The 15,374-nt window shown below is 32.7% G+C and overlaps 1 protein-coding gene across 1 annotated transcript in view; it reads left to right on the forward strand.

The window, feature by feature from the left end:
• The window catches only part of LOC108773927 (uncharacterized), an 11,103-nt gene extending 4,012 nt beyond the window's left edge, over nt 1-7,091 (forward strand). The window contains exons 4-5 of the mRNA XM_018539908.1: nt 5,834-6,143; nt 6,946-7,091. Coding sequence (XP_018395410.1) covers nt 5,834-6,143; nt 6,946-7,091 — 456 coding nt within the window. The remainder of the gene's footprint in view (nt 1-5,833; nt 6,144-6,945) is intronic.
• The last annotated feature ends 8,283 nt before the right edge of the window (nt 7,092-15,374 follow it).

Here is a 15,374-nt window from a genome sequence, read left to right on the forward strand (position 1 = left end):
AATTGATTCCAAAATGATAAATTTGTGATATTAAAACATTTGTTAAATGACGTTTCTTTGAAGGTTGAGGTGAGTCACTACTTTTAATTTTTAGTTAATTTTAGTTTAACGATATTAATATCTTATTAGATTGTACATCAAATCGGCTAATTTGATGGTGACTTTATCTCCAACTTCCAAGGATATATAGAGATTATGTATGCTGAAGATGACTCCAAAGTGAGTCGAAACGTTCAAAATTTTTATGAATAAATAGACAATTACGCAATAAGAACCACGTTTGACTCTCAATAGCTTGATCCATTGATCCATATTTTTTGGTTTTACATAAAATATATTACTAGTTTATTCATTATATTCTTTCTGTTAGCGTTATATGTATATACAATATTACTTTTACAAGTAATATGATTATTATTTCATATTAGAGAATCAGGCGTTCTAAAAAAAGATATTTTTTAACAGGTTATGGGCCCAGAGCGCTCGTATTTGTCGGCTCTTTGATATTACTTAAAAATAAAAATATTTCTCATAAAGGAAAACGTTTCTTCAGATATCATACGTTTATCATTTAGAAATATAATAACAGATTGTGAATCATATTGATATTAAAAAAGGTTTTCTTAGGAGTGAAAGATAAAATAAGTTTATAGTAATAAAATTAAAGCTGTTTGATGTAATAATAATAATATAAAAATTGTGCTGAATATTGGACTGAAGCGAACTGAGAAAGTTTATTTTTTTTTAAAAAAAAGATCTATTATATTGATTTGTAAGAATAGTGTTTTTTAAAAAAAACGATTGTAAAATTATTTTTTTTTCATTATAGAAATAGATATAATGGAAAAAGTAGTGAATGACGATATTGTTAGTATTGATAAGTTGTCGACTTTAGAAGACTATCCTATTTGGAAATTTCAATTAAAGATACTGTTTAAAGCCAATAATTTGTTTGATTTAGTGACGATAGATAAACCAGTTGCGGAACGTAATGATAAATGGTTAAAAGAAGATGCAAAGGCACAAAAGTTAATAATAACTACGATTGATAAAAGACCGCTTTTGCATCTACTTAATTGTAAAACAGCTTTTGAAATGTGGACAAAACTAATAACGATTTTTGAAAGAGACAACGAACAGCAAAAATGCAATCTATTACAAAATTTTTACAGCATATCGTTTGATAAAGGAGCAGATATTGTAACTTACATTAGTAAACTTAAAAATCTTGCTAATAGGTTAAAAACACTGAGAGTAGATTTGGACGATAATATGATTGTTTCTAAAGTACTTGTGACTTTACCAGAGGAGTTTGCACATTTTGCAAGTGCATGGGATTCAACGGAAATGGAAAATAAAACACTAGAAAATTTGACTGCCAGATTAATAGCGGAAGAGATGCGGATAAAAGCAAGACATCAAGAAGAAAAAGGAGTAGCTTTTAAGGTAACAAGTAAAAAGTGTTTCAGATGCAGTAAATTAGGACATGTAGCAAAAGATTGTAGAGTTAAGACTAATCAAGCGAACAAACAGGTACGGTGTTTTCGATGTAATAAAATAGGTCACATTGAAAAATTCTGTAAAGAAAAGACGCAAAATAAGAATCCAGAAGGTTGTAGCATTTGCAAGAAAACAAATCATAATGACAAGAATTGTTTCTTTAGGAAAGACAAAAACAAGAAGTCTGAAGATGAAGAAAAAGTATCTTTTCTTGCTGCAAAATTGGAAGAAGGAGATCAGTGGATTGTTGATTCTGGAGCAACGATGAATATGACAAATATCAGTAAAAATATTTAAAATTTTAGAAGACTGGATACACAGTTTGGTGTAGCTAAAGCCAATGAATCGATGAAAGCTGAAGGATCAGGGATGATGGAGTTTGAAAACTGCAAATTAAAGGAAGTAATTTATGTTCCAGAGCTAAGTAAGAATCTATTGTCAGTAAATGCAATAACTGATAGTGGAGGTCAAGTTTTGTTTACCGGAAATAGAGTTGAAGTAAGTGTTGACAATAAAGTTTTTTTAAAAGGCGATAAGTTGAAAAACGGTCTTTATCAAATAAAATTGAAAGTAGAAGAGAATAATGAGGCGCATATGATTGAAAACACAGTAGATAAAGCTGTAGTGTGGCACAGGAAATTGGGTCACATAGGAAATGAAGGCATGAAAGAACTTCAGAAGATTAGTGACGGGATGAATCTTTCTGTGACCGACTTCAAGAAATTGAATAAAAATTGCAAGATCTGTTTGGAAGCAAAACAAACTAGATTAAAGTTTGACAATGCAAGAGGAAGAGCTGAAAGACCGCTGCAGATTATACATACGGATTTGTGTGGACCAATTGATCCTGTTACATGGGACGGATATAAATACTTTATAACTTTTCTTGATGATTACACGCATTACACAATGGTGTATCTTCTCAAATCTAAAAATGAAGCTGCCGACAAAATAAAAGAGTATGTTACAAGAATGGAAGCACGTTTGAATTTAAAAGTGTCGAAGATAAGATGTGATAACGGCAGAGAATTTGTTAATAAAAGTGTCTTTTCTTGGAGCAAGCAAAAAGGCATAGAGATTGATACAACGGTACCATATACTCCTCAGTTAAACGGAAGAGCGGAACGACTGAACAGAACATTGCAAGAAAAAGTAAGAGCACTGCTTTTCGATACTGATATGAACAAAAACATGTGGGGTGAAGCTCTTTATACAGCTGTCTATATAATTAACAGATCACCTACTCAGTCATTGAAGGTAACTCCTTTTGAAAAATTAGAAGAGAGGAAGCCCAACTTGAATAATCTACAAGTGTTTGGTTGTTCAGCGTATGCAAAAGTACTCGGCAATTTTAAGAAACTAGATAAAAGAAGTAACAGATATATTTTTGTAGGATACGCACCTAATGGTTATAGACTGTGGGATGAAGAAAGAAGAAATATAGTTATAGCCAGAGATGTGAAATTTGTCCTAGATGAATCAGAGGAAGATAAAAATAAAAATAAATCTAGAAACTTAATAAAAGGTCATATTAAAAATTTCGTAGAAACAGATGAAGAGATAGAAGAAGATGATCGGAGACTCGATAAAGCTAATAGTGAAGACGAAGAATTTTTTGAAGAAGAAGATGAATACTTATCAGCAGAAGGAAAGGAAAGTCAAGCTGACTCTGAAGAAGATCCAGTGAAAGAAAACAAAGAAGTACAAGTAAGAAGATCAGAGAGGGTGAGAAAACCTGTAATTTTTGGTGATTTTGTGTATCTCACTTATAAAGAGGCGATGACATGTTCTGACAGACAAAAATGGACAGAAGCAGTTGATGAAGAAAAACAATCTTTGAAAGAAAATAAAGTATGGGAAGTGTTGAAAGAAGAAGATGTGGAGATAAGAAAACAAAAACCATTGCATAGTAAATGGATCTTTCGTGTAAAACAAGATGGTAAATATAAGGCCAGACTTGTAGTTAAAGGATGTGAGCAAAGAAACGATCTGGATTATCAAGAGACTTATAGTCCTGTGATTGGTCAGAATGCTTTGAGAAGCATTTTAGCTATAGCAACAGCAAAAGATTATAAAATGCTGATTTTTGATGTGAAGACAGCGTTTCTTTATGGAGAGTTAGATGACGAAGTTTATATGTATCCACCAGAAGGTTACAACTACAGTGGTAAATTACTGAGACTTAAAAAGGCATTATATGGACTTAAGCAAGCACCTTTAAGATGGAATATTAAATTTACTGATTTTATTAAGAGAAAAGGATTTAAAGTCGTTAATACAGAACAATGTTTGTTTAAAAGAACTGATACTGAAATGATTTTAGGAATTTATGTTGATGATGGTTTGCTTGTTGGAAAAGATATTGATAAAATGAATAAATTTATAAAACAAATGAGTGAAGAATTTAAAATTAAAATAGCAAGAAATGTCGAGAACTTTGTCGGTTACGAACTTAAGAAAACAGAAGATTTTTTATTCCTGAAACAAGAAGATTATATTGAAAATATACTGGAACAAAGTGGTATGAATCAAGCAAAACCAGTAAAAGTCCCTTTGATTCAAGGAGAGAAGTCACTAACAACACTTAAAAATGACAGTTATCCTTATAGGAAAATGGTTGGATGTTTACTCTATGTATCAACTAGAACGAGACCAGACATAGCATTCGGTGTGAATTATGCAAGCAGATTTGTAGAGAGTCCAATGCAAGAAAATGTCAATGATTTGAAACATATTCTGAAATTCCTGAAGGGAAGTATAGATCAAGGTTTAAGATACAAGAGGAATGGTAACATTAAACTTTTGCAAGCCTATTCAGATGCTGATTTCGCCGGTGATATGGAAACCAGAAGAAGTACAACGGGTTTTGTAATATTTTATGCTGGAGGACCTATAAGCTGGTGTTCAAGAAAGCAGCCTATTATAGCACAATCGACTACAGAGGCCGAATATGTTGCAGCAGCAGAATGTTGTAAAGAACTGGTTTATCTAAAGTCTTTGTTGGAAGAGTTGTTGAATGATAAAATTGAAATTGAACTAAATATGGATAATCAAAGTGCCATAATGTTAATTAAAAACGGTATAGTTAATAGGAGAAGCAAACATATTGACGTTAAGTTCAGATATATTCATGAACTAGTTAAAGAAAAGAAAATTACTTTAAAATATTGCCAGACATCTGATATGTTGGCTGACATATTTACTAAACCGTTGAATTTTACGAAGTTTGTTAAACTGAAAAATGAGATTGTTTGTTAACCCGGTTTGAATTAAGGAAGAGTGTTGGTTTGTGTAATTTAAACCGTTGTTCTTTAAATACTTTTTATTGAAGTTACTAGCGTTACTAGAGTTATGTTATGTTCTATAAGCAGAAGTTTGCAAGCATGAAACAAAAGGTAATTTGATTGGAACTTAGTAACAGCACTTTCATTTGTGTGTGATTTACTTTTGTTTAGATAGACATGGTGAGCTCATCATCCCGATTTCTGTAGTCGCATTATAAATTAAGAATACTGTTTGTATTGTATGTTGATTGCTTGTAATATCTGAAGGTAATGTAATAATCTCGACTCTAACGTATGATATATTGAATTATGTATATCTGAAATATATTACTGTTTCCATCGAATTGCCATCGTCGCAACTTAGATATTTTTTAACAACGACCGTTACAGTTTAACTTTTTAAGTCAGTTTTGTCTGAGACTTGTATGTGAAGACTTTGTAAATGTCAATTTGTAATTGATTCCAAAATGATAAATTTGTGATATTAAAACATTTGTTAAATGACGTTTCTTTGAAGGTTGAGGTGAGTCACTACTTTTAATTTTTAGTTAATTTTAGTTTAACGATATTAATATCTTATTAGATTGTACATCAAATCGGCTAATTTGATGGTGACTTTATCTCCAACTTCCAAGGATATATAGAGATTATGTATGCTGAAGATGACTCCAAAGTGAGTCGAAACGTTCAAAATTTTTATGAATAAATAGACAATTACGCAATAAGAACCACGTTTGACTCTCAATAGCTTGATCCATTGATCCATATTTTTTGGTTTTACATAAAATATATTACTAGTTTATTCATTATATTCTTTCTGTTAGCGTTATATGTATATACAATATTACTTTTACAAGTAATATGATTATTATTTCATATTAGAGAATCAGGCGTTCTAAAAAAAGAAGCGTCTGAGCAATTGGCTAGGAAATCCGTAGAAAACTACTTCCTTAGAAGGAAGTACCGTTTTCTTTCAAGGAAAATATGTTAGTGAGGGACGTCCTGTGTAATCCTAGAAGCTTAATAACACGGTGTATACATTATTTTAGGTCTATGATGGGAACGTACACTTTGTTAGACGAGAACTTCCGGAACACCGCCGCCACAATTTCGCTCTACATTCGGATCAGTTACCTCGGCAAATGTCTCATAACGGAGATCACGCAAGTCAAAAGTATACGCGGAGCATTTTATACTCGCGGAGACTGGATGAGAAACAGCCGTATTTCTCTCGACAGCTGACATCGAAGGAACTTCAAAGCGGCTGTTGGGACGACGATGGTTTACTTCGTGTTTCTTCTGGTCGTTTAATATGCTGCTGTGAGGAGCTTGTTAAAAAGGAGGTCGCGGATTTAGTTAGTAATTGATTTAATCGCTTTAGACAAGATGCTATTATAAAATCTTTATGTGTATTTGGAAAACATGAGAAAATATCTTGCTTAATTTAAAAAAATAAAGCTTTTTCTTAAATGAAATCCAGTATCCTAATGCTATTTCAGTGACTGGAATAAAGCCTTCCTACAAAATATGTTTAAAACAGACGGTAAAAGTCTACTTTTGGAATAATAAACTTTTTTACAATGAACGATTCATTGATCTTGTGAATTTAACAGAGCAACTGTACGTGTGTTAAAAATTTAGATAGGCATACATTTTGTCCAAGAATAAAAGATATAATTGAAAACAAATTTACGGATCAATACATAATTATTAGTCGTGAGAAGAGGAGTCGTTGTAGCTATCGCTGCGAATGCCAAGACGATAATTGTTGTAGATGTCGCTGCTACAATTGCAATGAGAACAACTACTGTAGATGCATTTGTATAGATCTTATACTGATCTGCAGATTTCTGTTATGGAAGTTGCTGTGGATACTGTGACAATTAAAAAAAAAACAGTTTCTGCTGACAAAGTTGCGGATTCTACTACGATTTCTGTTTCGACAGTATTGCGGATGTCGCAATTAAAAGAGAGACAGAATCTACTGCAGATTTTGCTGCGATTTCCGTTAGAAAATTTAATGAGAATGTTGATACAATTAAATAAAGGAAATAAGTGTGCTAACACAATTATTCTTCCATTGCTGCGGATATCCTTACAGTTAAACAAAGAAATGCACCTGCAAATGCAATTGCAAACTTTGCTATGACTTCTGTTGCAGAGGATGTTGCTGCAATTAAAGAAGAACTCGATAATGCAATTGTAGACTCTACTGCGATGTCTGTTGCGAAAATTGCTGATTATGGAGTATTAGGTAAGAGAACAAATGGAGGCACAGATGTGAATCGCGCTTGCAAAGGTGTATGAGATAATTACAATATCCCAATAATAGCGACCGATAATGAATAATAATCAATGAGCAAGGCGTCATTATCGAAAGAGGATCTCTATTTTGCATTTTAATTTGCATCTTTTAATTCTGATGAATTTTCATAAGAAAATTATGATTGAAGGAAAAATAAGACTGCAAAGAAAAATATGACAAAAATTAATTTATATATGTGTATAATTTCTAATTTTATTTATTAAATCGTGAGATTAGTGAATAATGTATAATGGAGGTATACACATAAGAAAAATACGGAATTTCTGTTCTATAAGACGTCAAGGTAGATGCTGTTGCGATAGCGAAAACGAAAGGATATGCGATAAAGGACAATGGAGAAAGAGCTTTCAAGAAAGCGTCCTCCGCGTTGAGCAAATCGAAGCGCGGAAGAAACACGGCGACAATCGGTATCACGGAAAGAGGAAAGAAAATTTCTCCTTCTTCGTCGTCACCTTTCTCGAGTCTGCAAATGTATCCTTTGTGCTGTCAATTGCAACCACATCTGACTTATTTCACCGATTGTTTCGACGTTTCACCCTGTTATTGTTATTGGACAGCCTGTCCTTTCCAATTCTTTTACAGTGCATAAACGAATTCACACGAACCATACAGCCCCGTCATTTATACGGCAACAAGTTAATGGTTAGATAGTTGGTAAAACTGATATAAATCAATTCTTTTTTTAATATTTTCTATGTTGACATTTAAAATAAATTCGTAATTTGATTTTTATTTAATACTACATTTCTTTATTTCCTTTTTTGTGCTTCTTAAAATTTATTTTTTATTAAAAAGATACATTAGGCATTAATAATGAAGAAAGATACGGCGATAACCCGCAAACCTTCTGGTATAATTGAAGAAAATACCCGTGAAAGCCTCAAAAGCGTAATCAAGATACATTAGAGTTTTCTCTCCAGTTTATTTGAATGATCTGGATTAATGATAGAGTGTAATAAATTAAAAAGTGAGGATTTCATGTCTTCAATATAATACTTCTAGCTGTGAAAGTTTCTTGTTTAATTATATTTGAAAGGAAGGTGCTTTAAGATCTCTCTTTTCCAGACGAACGGAAATTGCTTTACCATATACAATCACATCCGTCCTTTATTATATCAATAATAGATACACTATATATAAATATATAGAATATTATTACATATAAGAACATATAACAAGCTAGCAACGTAAAAAATAACTGGTAAATGTAATTGTTATAAATGTAAAAATGTAACAAATTAAAATTGTTAAGAATTTTTGAAAATATATGTGAAATCAAATATTACTATTGTAGAAAAATCATGTAATAGTGTAAATGTTTGTAACTATAATATTCTATTTTATACACTAACTCTTACTTTCTAATAGTGGTTAATATTTTGATCATACAGTATTTTAATCATCATTGATTAATATCATGATCATCATGTATTGAGATCTTAACAAGAATCACTTGAAGAATTGTTTAGAATTTATGTTTGACTCTATAAAGATATGTGTCCGTATAATTAATAATACCAATACCGCGTATACACGCTTCCTGATTCCTCTCTCTCTGCATGTGAGACTTATAGTTTAATTGATTGACCTTTACAAAAATTAAGAGAGAGAATTAGAAACAGTGAAAGGTTCCGGTTAATGAAAGTACGAGACGTGTGTATCTGTAACATAATGTCTCCTCGTGAATCAAGACGCGCGGCTATTTCTCCTTCCACTATGTAATAATCGAATCTTAAGTGTTGCTTTAAATATGTTAGCGTTACGAGCCTCTTTATAAGCGCGGTATGGTATATCGAAGATTATATTGAACGTGTTTGAAGAGAAGCAGTACGATACGCTCCGTCGGCCTTTTATCTTATCCGATTCGCATCTTATTGATTTCACAAGACATTTGTATACATTCGATCTAAGTAAGTATAACAAGTGTACAGTGATTATCATTAATTGCATGAGGTTTTTTGATCGCGTTATGAAATTTAGTTTTAAAGTATGTAACAACAATTTTTGTATATTTTTTCATTAGAATTTTATATATTTATATTAAGTGTACAAATTAGTTCGATCCGTTTTTTGTGTTCAAAAATGCATTTATTTCAAAACGAAATGAATGAACAGATTAATTAAAATATTGTCCATTGCTGGCTACTATTTTTTCCCATCTCTCAAATAATTTTCGAAAAAATGACTCTTCTTTGGAGGCCATCATCTTCTGGAAAACGGACCGAACTAATTTGTACTTCCGATAGTTTGTAAAAGAGCTAAAGTAGATATAATGAGAACGCACAGAATGGTGCAGGGTTGACAGAGGAGCTTATCGATAGATTTCAAGATTTCAACATCGACCTCGATGCATAACATTGCACGCGGATAGACATACTTTCTGAATATAGGCTACTGGCATGATTTTCCTCTTACTGGATCGTAACTTTGATGGAGCTCTCATGAAAGTTACCGAGATATATCGATTTGATGCATCAAACATTTTTCGCGTCAGATTGTATAACGAGAAAATACTGATCGTTGAAGGAATATATATTTATAATAACATTATATGTATATCAATTATTAAATGATCAATGATACATATATGATAGATGCCTGATATAATAAACAACTTGTTTTGGACGTGAACCATCTAATAGATATGTCAACAAGAGAGTATATGTAATTGAATTATTTTGGCGCAATATTCGATCGTATTACTGACATAAATTTTGAATTTTCCGTCGATAAATACAGATAACGAATACACGAAATGATAAATCAAATAAACTGTTTTACATACATATATAATTTCGCTTTAACGCGCAATATATCTCGTGTAGGTTACATATCGATTTTGTGTTTAGAAACAGATTACGCACAATCTCGATAAATATCATGTTATTAGACTGGCTTATTCGCGCCAGAATATTATTTGCGAATATTCAGAAACGCTATTTGAACTTTACGGGCTTTTGCGCAATCGTACTTTCTTGCTCATTGTTTCGGTACCAAACGCGATTTAGCGTGCATTTTCGCTACGTTAAGCCCGCAGTGGGATTACAAGAAAGGGGGGGTTGTAAACTGCGGGATCCGGAGCAGCGTAGGCGGTAGCGATAGAGACGCATTATCCGCGTTTACGCCAGCAGAAATATCCCCTGGCTGGTTCATACATATTAACGTAAGTCATTGCACCAGTCCTTACGCGAGGAAACTGTACGTGAGGAAACAAAACAGTCGAGAAATCGCGACCGCGCTTTATGAGCGGGCCATGGGGTACGACCACTATTACTATACTGTAGATTACGGTATCGCTGCCTGTTAGAACTAAACGACGCGCGAATATCGCCGATAAAGATTCAACGAAATCGATAACGTCAACAAAAATAACGTAACTGTAGTTTTGCTATAATAGTCTATCATAAAGCGAATCAGATTGCGTATAAACACGTACATTGTTTAAAAAAATATAATTTTACATATCAATTTGAGTATATAATCCAAGATTCTTAGTATTCTATTTACGATAAAAATATGTATCGACATGATGGAAATAGTATTAATTTTTAATTATTATTATTAAATTTTTGTATCCCAACTGTCAAAAATCAATTTGATTCTAATGAAAAGCTAGAAAGTAACGTCAATCCTATTTTCCATTTTTATTTCTATAGTGAATCAATATCACTCGAGAATTACATCTCTTCGTAATACAATTTTTCTTGATATAGCAGAACTTGTTAGCTGATGCTTATAGAAAAAACCTTGCGTATACATAAATCTGATAATTATAATAAAAAATATATATACTATAATAAAATATATATATAGTAGAATATACATGTATAATAATAGCGGAAAATACAAATAAAGTTAATGACATAATATACATATATTAGAAGCTTTCTAACTACATTCGCAATGGTTTTGTGATGAAGAAAATCCTTTGAGCGATCACATTGAACTTGATAATACATTAATCATAATTTTCAATTTTCATACAATCTACTACTAAGGTGAATGTCCCGATTTCTACTCACTATGAACACGTCTTATTAATATAAATATTCTATTGATAGAATAAATTAAGGAAGGTTAATTATAAATAATTTATAATTAACCTTCCTGTAATTTATTCTATCAATAGAATATTTATATTAATAAGACGTGTTTATAGTGAGTAAAAATCGGGACATTCACCTTACACATAATTCGGTACGTGTATGTACCCATGTGTGTAAAGATAGCTCAAAAGTGAGCCAAACATGCAGATATATTTGACTTAATTTTTTTATACACTGATTTTCGCGCTTAATTCTTATGTCCTTTTATATTATATAGTTTTTACAATTATATTACAGTTATATTTTACATTGAGAAATTAAATATTTGCATATTGAATTATACGATTAGATGTCAGTATGTAAATAAATAGTTTACTATATAGTGATTATAGGACACGATTACGATAACCAAGGCCCCTCAAAACAATAATGATTTTCGGAAGCAATTATAGCAAGGAACACGAGAAAAATAGTAAAATAATTCTCCAACCATTAAGGCTCCTGAGTAGTCGCGACGGCCATGTTAGAATTGTGACGGCATAGGCGAGAAATATACATATATGTAGGTACATAATTTTTCTTGTGTGCCATTTGTAAATAAAGACAATTTAAATAAATGTAAATGACGAGATTGCTTAAAAACACTTGTAAAAATTGACAAAAACTATCCTTTCCTCCTTTGATAGTCAATGGTCGTAAAAAGTACGTAAAGTGAGCCTATAGTCGGGCAGAAGCATACAGTTTAACAGCTAATGAAACGAGTGAAATATACGTTTTTACGTACAAAATTTCAAGATAGCTATAGTTTCCGTCCATTTTTACGAGTACGAGACAAAAGTCACATTTTCATAAATAAGCAAATATTAACAAAATGGCACGCAAGAAAAATTTTGTCGTCAAAACATCACTTTTCCATGCCTATTAGTTCAGTCTTTTATCGTGGCGAGGCGCTATAACACGCACGCACGCACAAAAGAATGAGCCTATATGCTGTGTGCTCACCTTCGGCCCGAAAATGAGCATACGGACATGAGCTCGTATTTGTGTATGACAGACCGCCGACTAATTCGGTGTCGCCACCATCACCACGGAGTTCTTGTTTTTAGCTGAGTACTCAGGAGCCTTAAATTTCAAAGTAATAGAGATGTATGTGTGTATAGTCGCTTCGCGTGAATGCAGTAGTTCTGCATCCTCTGCAGGAGACTCCACTACTGTTAAAAATAACCTAACCTAACTCATTTGTTGATGTGAAGTAGCTCATGGTAGAAAAATTCTTTCCACCATGAGGTATCTCTCGCTTCGCGTAAAAAGTCGAAATCTATATAGCTAAATTCACCATAATGCCATCATCGAAACATCCGCGAGAGATGTCACTTGATGAAGAATTTAATTTTTGGCGATAATTTTGATGATGAATTAAGCTCCGATCCATAATATACATTATATAGTATATATTATGTAAAAGATATGTTAGTAAATATGTATTTTCGTATATATTTGTTTTTTACAAACAATGAAGGAATTAAACGCCTATAACGGTCAAAGCTGGATCAAAGTGCTAATAATAAGTATGAGTGAATTCTTATACACCACATATGTAGCCCCCCCTTTTAAATGCGCGCTGATACATCAGACATATAACGCATAAATACTACAGTAGTATTATAATATCACCGAATAATACTTGATTAATTTAAATATAAGGATGATAATTTAAAATTCGTAAATACATCGGATCTCAATAATCTTATTCTTTATATTACGAAAAATATCACAAGTTGGCGTTTCGTCCCGGTTTCCACTACTGGACTCATCAGTAAGGCAATAATTCTTATACACCACATATGTAGCCCCCCCTTTTAAATGCGCGCTGATACATCAGACATATAACGCATAAATACTACAGTAGTATTATAATATCACCGAATAATACTTGATTAATTTAAATATAAGTTTTAAATATTTGTTTTTTGTTTATATATTAAAATCCTTTTCTTCTTCCTAAGACGCGTGGAAAGTTACCAGCTCACATGATGGTAAGCGTAGATAACCGTTTTTTTTTTTTTACTATTTTTCTCGTATTCTTACCTCTATAAATGTTTCTCAAAATCGTTTTAATTTTGAGAGGTCCTGGTTATCGTAATCGTCCTGATTATAGGATACAGATAATCATCCAGTTTATCGTAAGATAATTCTATTCGTTTTTGTAATATATCTACTTTCATTATATTTTGTAATAAAATATGTATTAAGTGAAAATTGAATACGTTGTTATATAAAAATGTTACGTTTATTTTAGTAAAAATCTGATATAAGCAATAGTAAATATCTCTACAGTTTATTGTTTAATTGCGCGAATCAAAACTGCAATATATTGACGGATTGACTCGCTTTTTTATAGGTAGAAAAACTCGCTTTCTCTGTTGTCGCACTCTCCTTTATTGCCGAAGTTGACAAGCTCGTATATACGATACAATTCGTTATAAAAATGCGTTGTTGTTGCAAGCGTTTCATGTGAGCGTGAGAAACATAACAGACAATACCGGTGGCGTGTGCGCGCTTCGAAAAAGATGGCTGACAGCAGTGAGGTCACTCATCCGAAGACAAAATACGCTAGAACCCATGATACGCCACCATTCTAATGATCGAACTGCCGCCGGTCGATACATGGCGGGCAGTATGACCGCTGAGAGTGGCGAACTTAAGGGATCTACGCACAATAGGTGAAATATTAGGAACAGATATTAAATATAAGAATTTAACCTGTCTCAGAAAGCGCACATTCCACAGTACACAGCTCTGATAGGTTAAAATTCTTATATTTAATATATGTTCCTAATATTTCTCCTATTGTGCGCAGACTCTTATAATCTCAAACAAAAACTTTTTACCGTTACAAGTTTTTTCTTTCAAACACGTCTAAAAAAGTACGATACTTAAATAATAAATTTAAAAAAAACATATGTATATAAAATACTTTTTCGTATTCACAAATTAATATTAGATATATGTGAGTTGTGTAAATTAAAGACTTTTATTGCAAAACTTATTTATAATATACGTATATAAATATGTATATGTATGTTGACTATAATACATAGATTGCTACCACAAAAGGGTAACGTTATCGATACATAGCATCTTAGATTGCATGTAGTACATATCATGTCAAAGGCGTCTCGGCGAAACAAATCTGTTAGCAATGCGTGACGCGTAATTGCCCTGACCACGAACTTGCGTTCTCGCATTTCGAGCTGGAGTGCGGGAATACTACTGCTTTGCCATGAGAGAGTTGCAGATGTTGAAATTACGCTCGTTATTAGTGGTACGATGCAGCGATACCATACGCGTATCGCATTGACTTACATGTGAGCTGGGGAACGTGTCTTGTTCGTCGATGTTGAGATTTAGATGCCCGTCTAATGCAGATAATTATACGTCGGGACATCGAGATGGCAGTTGTACAGTTAACAATGGGCGCTTGTTAACATGAGATCGCCCTAATAACGAGACTGATACAGTAAAATTCTCAGATTATGGACTCACTGAGTAATTTTGTAAATAACATGTTACATAATTGATTCATTTTTATGATATAATTTATATCGTTAAACTTTTTAATATTAAAACAAATTTTTTATTTTTTAATACAATCTACGTAAACTATATAGATGTAAAAGGCCCCGCACAAAACGTACGGAAAATGAGTCCCGATTAATTTGGCTGAATTTATAGTATGTTGTGGTTCTGATCGTCCTGATCAAAAGTTTCCATGGGCACGAAGTAAAAAAATAAATAGTTTTTGAGTGATTGTACATCAAACTCTGCCAAAACAGCTAAATCCATATGCTTACTTTTGAAGGTACATTTTCGTACCTATTATTCACTCCCTCTCTCCCTCCCTCCCTCCCTCCCCCCCTCTTTCTCTCTCTCATTTAAAAAATCCAAATTGATTCAAGGCAAATGATTTTGCCTTGATTTTCGCAACCAAAGATCAAACTAATAATACCATCTTATGATTCCCTCGAGGTGAAAGAAAAGTTTGAAACATTTTCCGATTTAACGCAGTGTTTGTGAGATATTTAGTGAATCCTTTAAAATGGGATGTGTGTACGCAACACACTGCACGCACACGCACACACTGAGAGGGAGGGAGGAAGGGAGGAAGGAGGAGGGAGAGGGAGAGGGAGAGGGGGAGCGGGAGAGGGGGAGGGAGGG

This window comes from Cyphomyrmex costatus, unplaced genomic scaffold (assembly GCF_001594065.2).
Source record: "Cyphomyrmex costatus isolate MS0001 unplaced genomic scaffold, Ccosl1.0 scaffold229, whole genome shotgun sequence".
Lineage (NCBI taxonomy): Eukaryota > Metazoa > Arthropoda > Insecta > Hymenoptera > Formicidae > Cyphomyrmex > Cyphomyrmex costatus.